Source organism: Phyllopteryx taeniolatus, chromosome 11, assembly GCF_024500385.1.
Source record: "Phyllopteryx taeniolatus isolate TA_2022b chromosome 11, UOR_Ptae_1.2, whole genome shotgun sequence".
NCBI lineage: Eukaryota > Metazoa > Chordata > Actinopteri > Syngnathiformes > Syngnathidae > Phyllopteryx > Phyllopteryx taeniolatus.
Window position 1 is genome coordinate 26,868,506 of NC_084512.1, and position 11,956 is coordinate 26,880,461.

Below are 11,956 nucleotides of genomic sequence, written 5' to 3' on the forward strand. Positions count from 1 at the left end.
ACTCAGCCGGAAACCCTGTTTGTGTGTGTGTGTGTGTGTGTGTGTGTGTGTGTGTGTGTGTGTGCGTGTGCATGTCTGACCAACAGCAAGTTTTGAATACATCAGCATGCATACAGTACATGAGCCACCTCCACTGGGGAGATGATGGTGACGTCTGACATGTGTCTGGTTTACATGAACAACACGATCCCTACGCATTTCATTACAATGTATTGAATTAAAGCAGCGATGATTCTGGATGCTACGGTCGGTGTGCATGTAATATTAACAAGATTTAAATAAGCTTGGTTGACATTTAAAAAGTGAATAAAATGTTCATTTTAAGTCACAACACAAACAAGTTGAGTTTGCGCCGACAGTATTTATTACATCTTCACAACTGCAAGGAGAGACCAGGAGCAGAAAAAAAAGAAGAAGAAAAAAGGCAAAATCCAATGGTTGTAAAATTAATGCCCTATAATACGGTGGCCGACAGGGGCAAATGCGCTGCAAACGGCCATATGCTGCAAATGCAGGCATGACACAAAACAAAGCACACACAAGCACATAAGAAAACACCAAAAGAAAAATGCTGCCATTTAAAACTGCTGCAATCACTGAAAACAACTGCATCGGAAAAATTTTCATGAGGTTTACTCTTTTATCAACACCAAAACGATGCTATCAATCCGCAACATTTGATAAAAAGCAAAAAAAATATATATATATGTGAAACGGACTCCCAGTTCCCTTGTCGTAATTGTAAGCTATTTGTATGTGGCACAATGTGCCGGCAACCTTGGTCTTCTGGTTTTCTCGCTGTCCAAACACATGGAATGCACTGACGACTTTGACCTCCCTCGTTTAGCGTCACAGTCGTCATGGAGCTCAAAATGGGCGTGTCGTACCTACCTATAGATACCTGTGATGCCTCTGGTCTCACAGGACTGGCCGTGCCCCCTAGTGGCCTGGCGGCCTTCCGTTGTGTGGCGTGAACTTGCGGCATTTCTCTCCTGCAGTTGTGTTGGGATTTGTGTGTCTTTTGTTGTGTTTGCGGGATTTTTCTTTTGCAGTTGTTTTATGTGCTTGCGTGTTTTTCGTCTTGCATCATTCCTGCTATGCAGCGTATGGTCCGTTTGCAGCGCATTTCCCCCCTTTCGGCACCGTACTACACTTGCATTTCAATACATGGGAATTGAACATTTCAACCCCAAGCAATTTTTGTACTATTACATTAATGATAATAATCAGAAGTATAATAATATCAAAAGTGACTTGTCTGTTTTGGGTAGAAATACAGAATAGAAATGCAGCACTCACAACATTTGCAGGCTTATATTGCAGCAACGATTATCATCATATCATTTTCTGTATATAATTTCAATATAATAATAATTTTTTGAGTATGTGCTCTTTAAAGCTAGTTTTCCTGAACGCAAGAAAGAGAGCTTACCCAGCTCTGAGGTGGCAATGTCGGGGATGGAGAGTCTCAGCATGGTGCCATTGCTTAGTTCCTAGGGAAACATACAAATTATTTTTTAATTAAATGTCTTTAAATACCTTGTTTATGCAGTGGAGGACACATGGATCAGTTCCGTTCAGATGAGCCGCATACAACCACACTGGTACCTCAACAAAGTAGAAATCAGAATCGGGGGAAAAAAAAAAAAAGAAAAAAAAAAGACACTCTTATGCCACCTTTTCGGACTGTGGTATACAAACCACACATAATATTTGCAAATCATGTTCAACCTATATTTAATTGAATACACTACAAAGACAAGATATTGAATGTTCAAGCTGACAAACTTGATCGTTTTTAGCAAATAATCATTCATTTAGAATTTTATGGCTGCAACACGTTCCCAAAAAGCTGGGACAGGTGGCAAAAATGAATGAGAAACTTGAGGCATGCTCATCAAACATCTGTTTGGAACATCCCACAGGTGACCTTCGATCCCTCAGGCGATCCCTTCATTGGAATTGGGGTTGTAGTATTACATACCAAATAGCATGCCAATCATTTGGAGGGGAGGAATTTTGAATTTGTTGCAAATAATTCAGCGAATTGAGATTATTTCTAACTGAATGCAATTTGTATGTTATTTTTTTCTAAATATATGTATTTTATTTTGATTAAATGTATTCAATTAAAAAAAATCCATACTGTATATGTTTTGTCTCTGCCATGCGCAGTCTTAAGAATGTTTCTGAGGTACCATTAACTACACACAATACAGGTGTCACTACTGCATGTATGTGACAAATAAAACTGCACTAACATATTGCTGTGTGTGTGTTTATCATTGGATTCTAATAAAGAGTGTGAAATACAATAATATACATGTCGTGTACCGTCATTATAGACATGAAACAGACATTTAGAGTTTTCGTAAGTTACACAGTCAGGCCGTGATATACCAATAACACGTTCGGGGTCAAAATAGAAGCTACGTTCGCTAAGAATCTCAACTCCTCCTGTGGCTTAACCATACTTATTCCACTATCCTGCATGTCCTTTTTTTTTTTTTTTTTTTTTGTTTATCCCGAATCCATGATGAGAAAATCAAGTAGCGGCCTGTCAAGGGAGCAGCAGCAAGCCGGACTGAAAAACAATTAGCCTCCGGAGGGACCGGATGGGGAATCAATGAACGGAGGCAATACGTCAAAGTCTTGCAGACACGCTTGCAGAATGTGCATGTGCAGGAAATAGGCTTCTGTGCGGCTGCAGTTCAGAAATAATAATGAACCACACAATATGGCTGGAAACACGGCCATTAGATTGCTTCAAGGTTCAAAGTAAACAAGACTTTAACCCACCAGAGTTACTCGGTTGCTGACAGGGTCCCGCAGGGCGTGGATGTAAGGCATGGCCTGCTGGAAGAGGTAGTCCTCTAGAAAAGAGCCTTCGTGGTGCTTCACGTTCGGACTACTCAGCTCAGACACCGGGGAGGGCATGGCGGCCTGGGGGAGTTGCCGGATGACAAAATTAAAGTACAGTGAACCCCCTTTTATACTGACTAAAACACACTCTTTAAACACATTGTAAATGTATTTGAACACGAGAAAAAAATAATTGCGAGCATAAAACATAGAAAATACCATATGTATTGTAGTGTCTGTGTGTGCCTTTAAGAGGCGGGGTCTCTTGGGGTGGCCTGTAATGTCGCCGAGTTTGTGTGTGAGTCTCTGATTGAGAGCTGTGGTCAACGGCAGTTTTTTTGCATAAGTGTGCTCACTGTATTTCACTGTTCTCCCAGCAGTCAAGAAAGAGCCACAAAAATTGCATCATCCAATGTGGCTCATACCAAAAATGTCAGCCCGCATATTCGCAATTCTCGGATTCACTTATTCTTCCATTATATGCAGGAAAACTCACCTATTCGCTGTCATCGGCATCTTGTGGCATCTTCGTGCCAAGGAAATACAGTGGACCCCTGCATATTTGCGGTTCGGCATTCACAAACTAACCGATTCGTAAATTTTTTTTTTTGGGGGGGGGGCACCTACACATACTTATTTGTGGTTTTTGACTTGATCTCCTTCTTTTTCCGATTTTTTTGTCAATTAAAAGGGAGTGTCAATTACTCAGTCCTTATCCCCCGGGGTCCACTGTATGTTGAAGTGAGGTGAGGAGCTTCACTTAGACATAAATTGTGCTTTGTTACCATTTAGTGGCATGTATTATAAATTCAAAAACTTTATAGGGGGGCGTAAATTACTTGCAAATTTTTGCTACCAGCGGCAAAGATCAGTCCCGTTTCGCGGGTGAACACTACTGTAAAAACCCATAAAACACAATATAGTGGGGCCACCAACGATGAAGTGGGATCTAGCAAGGGAACACTGTAGTATATATAGCATTAGCATGGAACGGGCCTATTAAAACAGGGAGTGAACTAAGCCTGTGTGTTCACTGTCACCAATCAAGTGAGACATTGCTTTTCAGACCAGCACATGTACAGAGAGCTGAAGGGGAAATGTACAGCACATTCATGGTTGCTTTTCCTGACGTTTTTACAACACACCTCGTCCAGTCTCTGCACGTGCCTGCTGCTGGCGCTAGCAGGCGTGCTAACTTTCTCCAGCGAGTAGAGGCCGACGCGGTGGTTGTTCAGACTGAAGGCGGACGGCAGGAGGCCGGGCACAAACACTTTGCTGACCTTGAGGGGATGAAAACAAAAACAAAAATAAAAAAATAGCTACCATGTGTGAGGGACACAAATGTATCGTCGGCCTTACCCGGGTGATGCCCGTGTAGAGAACCAGGCTACCGCAGGCCTCTAAAACCAGCATCGCGTTTATATTCTGCAAGGAAGAAAAGTACCAGTAAAAGTACCGGTACACTGAAAACCCGCAACATCACGGGTCATTGTTCACAACCCCCTAATATCACAGATTTTGTCAGCATTCTTTTTTTTTTCCCCTTCCATTATACTCTAAAGGCAAGTCAAAGTTTAGAATTGCGTGACTTTAGCATAGTACCACATTGTGCCACAACATGCCGGGCAGCACTGGGCTCTACTAGAATAGATGCAGCGGAATTAACAGCAAGAACGCCCTTTCTGTGTAAATCGGTACCATGTTTTGAATGAAATCATATCACCTGTGATAAACGGGGGTTTAATGTATGTGTAATCTTATATGCGATATTTATTGACTCAATAATTAGCCTACATGAAAGCAAGGCCGTTTACCTGCAGGGGCTCCGCATCTTTGGCGACAATGCACGTTACAGAGGCGAAGATGAGCTGGGACGTGTCGTTGCTCTCCATGAATTTCACGCATCTGAGGGGATGACGACGATAAGCGAGGACGTCAGCCTGGAAAAAAAAACTAAACGGAGCAGCTACAACTAGTAGCAGCTAGTGTTTTGACTCTGACCTGAGTTGCTGGTGCGACTCCACCAGGAAACAGAGGTAGCGGTTCTCACAGAGGTCGGACGTCAGGAACACTTTGGAGGCCTGGCTGCTCATCTCTCTGCCCAGGCTGATGAACAATACACATGTCGACACTGGTGGGCGGAAACCTCCGTCATGCAACTTTGGTCCATTTCATATTTTTACTAAATCGATTATTGACAAATCTAAAGTGTTGAAAACAGCTAGCTCTCTTTGACGATGCAATGTTAATGGCTCAACATTCATGCGGTTGTTTTCCTTTCCTGAAAAGTGATGGTTTTGGAGATGCGAGGATTCTGCCCGACGCCGGCGATATGCAAGTTAAATAATCTTACAAAAACAAATAACAACAGAATAATTAGTATTACAAAGCAAGTAGCATGACTTTTTAATAAACAGTTAAAAATACTTACTGTATCCATTTCTGAAAAAAAGACATCCATAATGTTATTATACAAAAAATATTATTATTAATTGTATTTGTTTGATTAACTAAAACATAGTATTACATCCAATAGCATTATAAAGTCAGCTATCCCGTTTTCTGGGTTTGGTCATGTGACGTTCTGCATATAGCGAATTGTTGCCTTACTTTAATATATTCTTTATTGTATTTTTGTCTTTTGCCATGCACAATCTTCGGAATGGTTCACTCCAGGCTATGCAAGTGCAATTACAGTATGTACGCAGTATGTCACAAATAAAACTGTGGTCAAACATTTGAGTGTTTTGTTTTGTTATTGTATTCTAATAAAGAGTCTCAAAAACAATTACACACATACAGTATCTTGTATGGTTATGACAAAATTGCAATGCAACAAATCTAATGTTTAAGACCGTTTTAGTTTTGTAATATTGTGTCCCGCGGCCACTATTTTATGTGTGCAGTATTTCATGCCGTGTTCTTAAATACTGTACATGTATTGTAAAAAACCTCCGGAAATATTTTGGCTATTTTAGATTTTGGCTTTTGTATCCGCTTTGTCCATATTTGGCTAAGACCGCCCCCTTTCCTGTGATTGGTTTCCTCCATGTAGACGACCCACTTGTGAGCGCACACGTGTTTGTTATGTTGACAGCGCTGGCTCGGGGGCGGAGAGGTAGGCGGAGATCTTCGCTAGTGACGTTGATAAGCTGGAGAAATTTCAATGAGCTGATTTCAGGCTTCTCGGCAGAAAAACATTCGGAACTCAGGAATGTGCGGATGAGTTTCATTCATATTTTACAGGCTTACTGAAGCACCATAGAGACAATATTACACCCCAAATACTATAAAAAGTTGGTTTGGCAAAATATGTTCCCTTTAAAAACAAACCTTAACCGACAAGAGAACCGATCATTTACGTCATATCCTGCTGCTAACCTGTGACACGTGGCCGTCTCGCTCCACAGCTGCTCCATGAAGAGGTCCGGGATGATGGGCTCCAGCTCGGGCACCACAACCGACTCGTTGACGGTGCTATTGGGCGAGTGCAGCGCGCCGTGGTGGAGGCCCATGGGCGACAAGGCGTGGAGGGTGGTGTTGAAGCGGGCCACGCCCGATAAGGACGGCGCTGCCATGCCTGGAGAGTGGTCGCGACTACCGCCGGGAAAAAAGGAGCATGTTGACTGTGTTTACTTCTTATTTGTGTGAGTAAAATAGTAATAATAATACTGAACTTACCTGAGAGCAGCCATCTTGGATATACCCGGGGAATGGACGCGGGAGTGTATTGCAGGTGACGACATGAGGATTCTGTTCTGGTGGCTGTGCAAAGTGCTGTAGTGAAGAGGGGAGTTGGTGGCTACGGCACCGCTAAAAAGGTAGAAAAAACAAGCACATCATCAGCAGGGGGAAACTGCTAACTAGGATTCACACACCGTAGTGGGACACACGCTTCCAAAATAAATGAATGAATTACATCAGCCGGCACGGCGCACGACTGGTTAGCACATCTGCCTCACAGTTGTGGGGACCGGAACAGGTCACTTAAATAGAAAACATTCCTCCATCTTGTGATCACTTAAATAGACACATTCCTCCATCTTGTGATAATAAAAATGCTTTAATACATGAATTGTTCGATTTTTCTCAGGTTAAAAAAACACCTGTGCAACAGATTCAAAGTGAGGAGTTTGGACTTCTGCTGCAAAGGAGGCACCAAGACTACAAGGAGCGCATGAGAACATTTTATACAATAAAAACAGGAGGCCAAAATGTTCCGCCTCTGGCTGCGAAACAATAGCTTTATTTGTCATTCTAAAATGTACGACAACATTGAAAGTTTTGGTTTTTTTTATATATTGAACAGAAATGGTTAACTGATGATTTCGCTACCATTTAACAGGGCCATATTTAACTGTAAACACAATGCACTTTTGTCATTTACTCGATACAGAATTGTAATATCAAACACGATTCCTCTATTTTTAACTTGTATTCCAGTAAATTATTATTCAACAACAAGAAAACATTAAATAATAAGGTACATGTAAACATTTCACGGAAAAAGTGTTTGTTTGAGCCAGTGGGGGGTGCTGCTTACGCAATAGTACTACCAGTGCTTCTGTGTCAATTTGGGCCAGGAAAAACCCTATCAAGACATTTTGGACAATTGTGTGCCTCCACATCTGTGGGAACTGTTAGGCGAAGGATGAGTTTGGTGTGGTAGCCCATAAGAACACCTTTAGGACGGTTAAGACTGACCTCAAAATGGATCCTGCCTTGAACACTCAGAAATTGTGGAAAGTTTCCCAAGGAGAATAGAGGCTATTGTAGCTGTTATCCACATTTTCACTCACTGTTGGTGTAAAGGCTATGTGTCCCAATATTTTTGTCCATATTGCGTAAGGTAGCAATTTGGGATTCAGCGTTTTGTTCGTGGGTATTGATCTCTAACATTCCGACCGCCAGACAAAGATGTCACGGGGGGGGGGTCGCATCGTCTGCTCTGCTGCATTCTGACATCCACATGTGCAACTAAATGATTTCCATACACCTTTAGAATCTAACACCGTTACCTTCCTCCAACACCGGGATTAAACCTGGATGCCTTGCTGCCGCACGGCGAATCCGGGCGGGAGTGGCTGCGCAGGTGGGACATCAGGAAGCCCGTGGCCAGGAAGCCCAAGGGTTCACCGAAGGGCTTGGAGAGACAACTGAGCACAGTAGAGCGCTCCTGGTGGAGATAACAGGCAGGTTATTTATTTATGTATGTATGTATGTATGTATGTGTGTGTGTGTGTGTATGTATGTATGTGTGTGTGAGTGAGTATGCGCGCATGCCAGTGAGTGAATACTTGAGTATGCGAGGTCGTACCTCATGTGTGACCTTGCGCAGGCTCCACACCGAATGCGTTCCCTGCACGCTGTCGTAAGAGACGACGATGGAAGGCCGACAGCAGGTGAAGACGATCCTCGTGCTGGAATCGGACATGTAGTCCACGCGAGAGCTGTCGAACGGACCTGCGAGGCCAACGGTAAGCGCTCAAATATCGTGTTCCAGTTCTGAGGGTCCATTCGCTGTATGACGTTTTTGGAGAAAGCGAGGAGACGAGAGTTTAACCTGAAGATTTGCACACCACTGGCGCCACCTCGTCTATCGGATGCAGCATGCTGAACACGGTGGGAAGAGACTCGCTGTGGAGGAACACACGCTGTGTAAATATCATACATGCAAAGATAGCGAGAGTGTCTGTGTGTGTGTGCGTGAATTTTCTTGTGTGCTCGCGCATACCCCTGGGGGCTGAGCTGTCCGTCAGCCGCTGTGATTTTACGCTCCAGCAAAAGTCCAAACTTGGTCGGCCAGACTTTGGACACCTGTGGTGGAACACATACACGCGCATTTCTTTTAGCTTACTTCACATATCATTTGGAAAGAAAGTATCCCACCGGGGTGCCAGGTGAGGGTCTCACCTGGAACGGCAGAGGCGAGAGGAAATCCTTGCCGGTCACAGTGTGAATGTTGACGCATCCGTTCTGCACGATACACACCGTGTGCTCCACCTTTTCATCTGTGAAACACAACCAGGCCTTAACACTACCACAAGCACTGACTCAATATTCCATATTTAATATTCCGGTCTGTGCTCTTCATTTCAAGCGTTTCATTTCTCTTGGCCACACCGCTTCAAGTACTTATATGCGGATGTTACTTTTTTTTTTTTTTTTTTTTTTTGTCCAATCAGATTCCAGCCTCTATGTGTTGTTGCCATGTGAGTCTAATCTGCCCAGAGCCTTCAGAATCAGTAGTGCTGGCGTGTGTAACTATATTAGCAATGGGACTGTTCCTTTAAGCAATCAGGTTTCAAATTCATCCTCCCAGGTCCACATCTCTGGCTCTTGATGACATCAGCATTTTAATTGACAAATAAAATAATGATTCAAATCTTTCCTAAAGGAACTTGAATGATGCGACGACACAGTACCGTCTTTCTTGCCCTGAGGAACGGCAAAGTCGCACCACAAAGCCTGCAGATAGAAGAAAAAACATCGATATTGTTCTCATGAACCTTAAGTTCAAATTCATAATAATACACAACAACCAACCTGCTCTACCGGGCTGTCTACAGTGAACGCCTTGTAAACGTTACAACTCTGCGCCCGGCTGCCCTGGGTCCAGACCACCACGTTCCTGGCCGTGTAAAGCTCCTCTTCAAAGTCCACATCCTGCTCCTGTGCTTCCACGCAGCCCTTCCTCAGCTGCCAACTCTCCTGCCAATCAATTACACCACCTATGAATCCTTTCACCTTTATGATAATTGACGTGACATGTAAGAAAGTCTAGGTTTGGACCGATTATCGGCAGGGCCAATTATCGGCACCGATATTCGGCATTTTGACACATATCGGCATAAGCCTTTTTTTTTTTTTTTAAAAGCCGACAACCGATAAGAGATCAATTTAAAACTGAGTAAACTTCATTAACTATCCATTTACTTACAGCGTTTACATTTTCAGTTCACTTTATAAGAGATGCTGCCGAGCATGGCGACTCCCAGCAATTGTTTTTTATTTTGTTTGAACTTAAAGCAAAGATAAGCGAAAGATGAACATTGCAGTTATACTGAAATTTTGTAAAACTATTTACTGTAGAACATTTTAAGGAGCTATTTATGTGTTTAAATTTTCACTTACCTTTATGAACTTGAAGTGTTGGAGGTTGTATTCTTAAAAAATTGGACAATAGTTTCCTTTTTACTGCAAATGAATATCGGCTAACACTATCGATTAACGACCTGCTTGACGACTCATAATCAGTATCGGTACGCTGAAAAAACGATATCTGTCTCTACTAAAGTCTGCGGTCTCACCTTCTCTCTCTCCTGCAGGCTGACCTCCTGCAGGGAGCCCGCCAGGCCGGCGGCGCAGTCCGAAGACCAGAGCTCGGAGGCGGGCTGCAGCTCCCGCAGCTGCAGGTTGAAGGCGTTGGGGTGGTTCCTGCAGTGATCACGGCCAAACGGGACAAACGACTGCAATTCCCCTGCGGCAATCATCGTGGCTGTCTCTTCATACACGACGTCCGACATGAGTCCCAGATATCAGCATTATTTCTGGAGGGGGAAACGGAGTCTATCAATACACCGCCAGTTCCGACATTTGCAGAGGCTGCAGTTGGTACACAGCACATTAGTGTGGCGTGAGATATCATTAAGTGTGCTGCAAAAAAAAAAAAAAGAAAGGATCTAATTTCATTTAACTGCTTCGAAAATTATTACTTATTTTCTCCAAATATTGTATTTACCAGCGACATGTAGTAACAGGCAGAACAATGAAATTCTCTCGCACGAGATGCCATAAGGTAAAAATAACCTGTGCCATTCGTATAACAGAATAAGCCATGGTATACATTTGCTTATATTAAAAGTTTAAACCATAAATCTAACACATTTTATATCAGCTTTGTGTTCAACTAAACAGGCCCAGATTTCATATTTAGCAACCGCATGTATGAGCAAGTTCAGACTAGATCATCATTATTTTAATATACACATGGAAACATGTAGCTCGACAAGAAGCACCATCAGACACGCTTGGCTTCATTTAGCCAGCCGAAGATGGTTTATATTTGACTCTAACAGGCGCTACATGCTTAAAAAAAAAACATTAGTTATTATCACCTTTACTTATGTAAAATCAACAGTGTGTATTTTTGACATTTGCAAAGTGGCCATACGCGTTTTGACAGGTGAGCACCGTACGCGTAAATTCCCGGTGATGCGTTCACGAACCACACTAGCATGCTAACTTGGCTAACAGTAAGCCCCCAGTCTTCTATTCACTCAACAGGAAGTACGACCAAGCACCAACCTGATAATAACGAATATTCTGGCTCTTATTGTGGAGTCCTCGTCTGCTTATCGTGTCAAAGCAGTTTAAACATGAAAAAGAACACACACACATAAACGCCCCGGTGCCTATAATTTGACGAGCGACAACTTTTCAATTGACCGCCGACATGTTTGCTGCCCCGGTCGGCATCCTTTCTGCTTCCGCCTCTCCGCCAATCAGAGTAGAGAGCGTGTTGACGTCATGCCATTGCGTCATCACGGTGGAATCCGACCGTTATTATTATTGGGCGTCAAATGAGAATTTCATTTATTCAGAAGGATTGTTATTCGTATAATTCTTTATTTATAGCAATACATAAATGCAAACATTTTCAAGAAAAGCAGTTGGACAATAATAACAATTTAAAAAATGATTTTGACTTGATAATGAGAAGCATTAGACATCCTTACATCATTTATTCTTGTTTTGCAAAGTATATTTTCATATGATATTCTTAAATTGTTGATCATATTTGACACGAGTATAGCTATTATGTAATTATATTATCAGGACCAACTGCCTTTCAATTTCCATCCTCTTTAGTGCCTTTCTAACATCCCCCTTGCTAATCACTGCTACTTCCTGGTCCACCACACACCAGTTTGAGCATGCTAAATATTAGTCGCTGATTATTACAGCCCCAATTCCAATGAAGTTGGGACATTGTGTTAAACAATTAAAAACAGAATACAATCATTTGCAAATCATGTTCAACCTATATTTAATTGAATACACTACACAGACAAGATATTTAATGTTCAAACTG

At 42.5% G+C, this 11,956-nt stretch overlaps 1 protein-coding gene across 2 annotated transcripts in view; it reads right to left on the bottom strand.

The window, feature by feature from the left end:
• Positions 1-11,349, bottom strand: part of anapc1 (anaphase promoting complex subunit 1) — a 33,300-nt gene extending 21,951 nt beyond the window's left edge. For both annotated transcript variants that reach the window (XR_009790842.1, XM_061790252.1), the window contains exons 1-17: positions 11,170-11,349; positions 10,173-10,412; positions 9,409-9,573; positions 9,288-9,330; positions 8,776-8,873; positions 8,597-8,679; positions 8,426-8,499; positions 8,180-8,325; positions 7,881-8,038; positions 6,544-6,675; positions 6,244-6,459; positions 4,864-4,968; positions 4,677-4,767; positions 4,222-4,287; positions 4,008-4,142; positions 2,800-2,943; positions 1,433-1,493 (exon numbers count right to left, since the gene is read on the bottom strand). Coding sequence is in view for 1 of the 2 variants with exons in the window: in XM_061790252.1 (XP_061646236.1) it covers positions 1,433-1,493; positions 2,800-2,943; positions 4,008-4,142; positions 4,222-4,287; positions 4,677-4,767; positions 4,864-4,968; positions 6,244-6,459; positions 6,544-6,675; positions 7,881-8,038; positions 8,180-8,325; positions 8,426-8,499; positions 8,597-8,679; positions 8,776-8,873; positions 9,288-9,330; positions 9,409-9,573; positions 10,173-10,388 (1,933 nt within the window). In the remaining variant the exon portion in view is untranslated. The remainder of the gene's footprint in view (positions 1-1,432; positions 1,494-2,799; positions 2,944-4,007; positions 4,143-4,221; positions 4,288-4,676; positions 4,768-4,863; positions 4,969-6,243; positions 6,460-6,543; positions 6,676-7,880; positions 8,039-8,179; positions 8,326-8,425; positions 8,500-8,596; positions 8,680-8,775; positions 8,874-9,287; positions 9,331-9,408; positions 9,574-10,172; positions 10,413-11,169) is intronic.
• Positions 11,350-11,956: the final 607 nt, after the last annotated feature.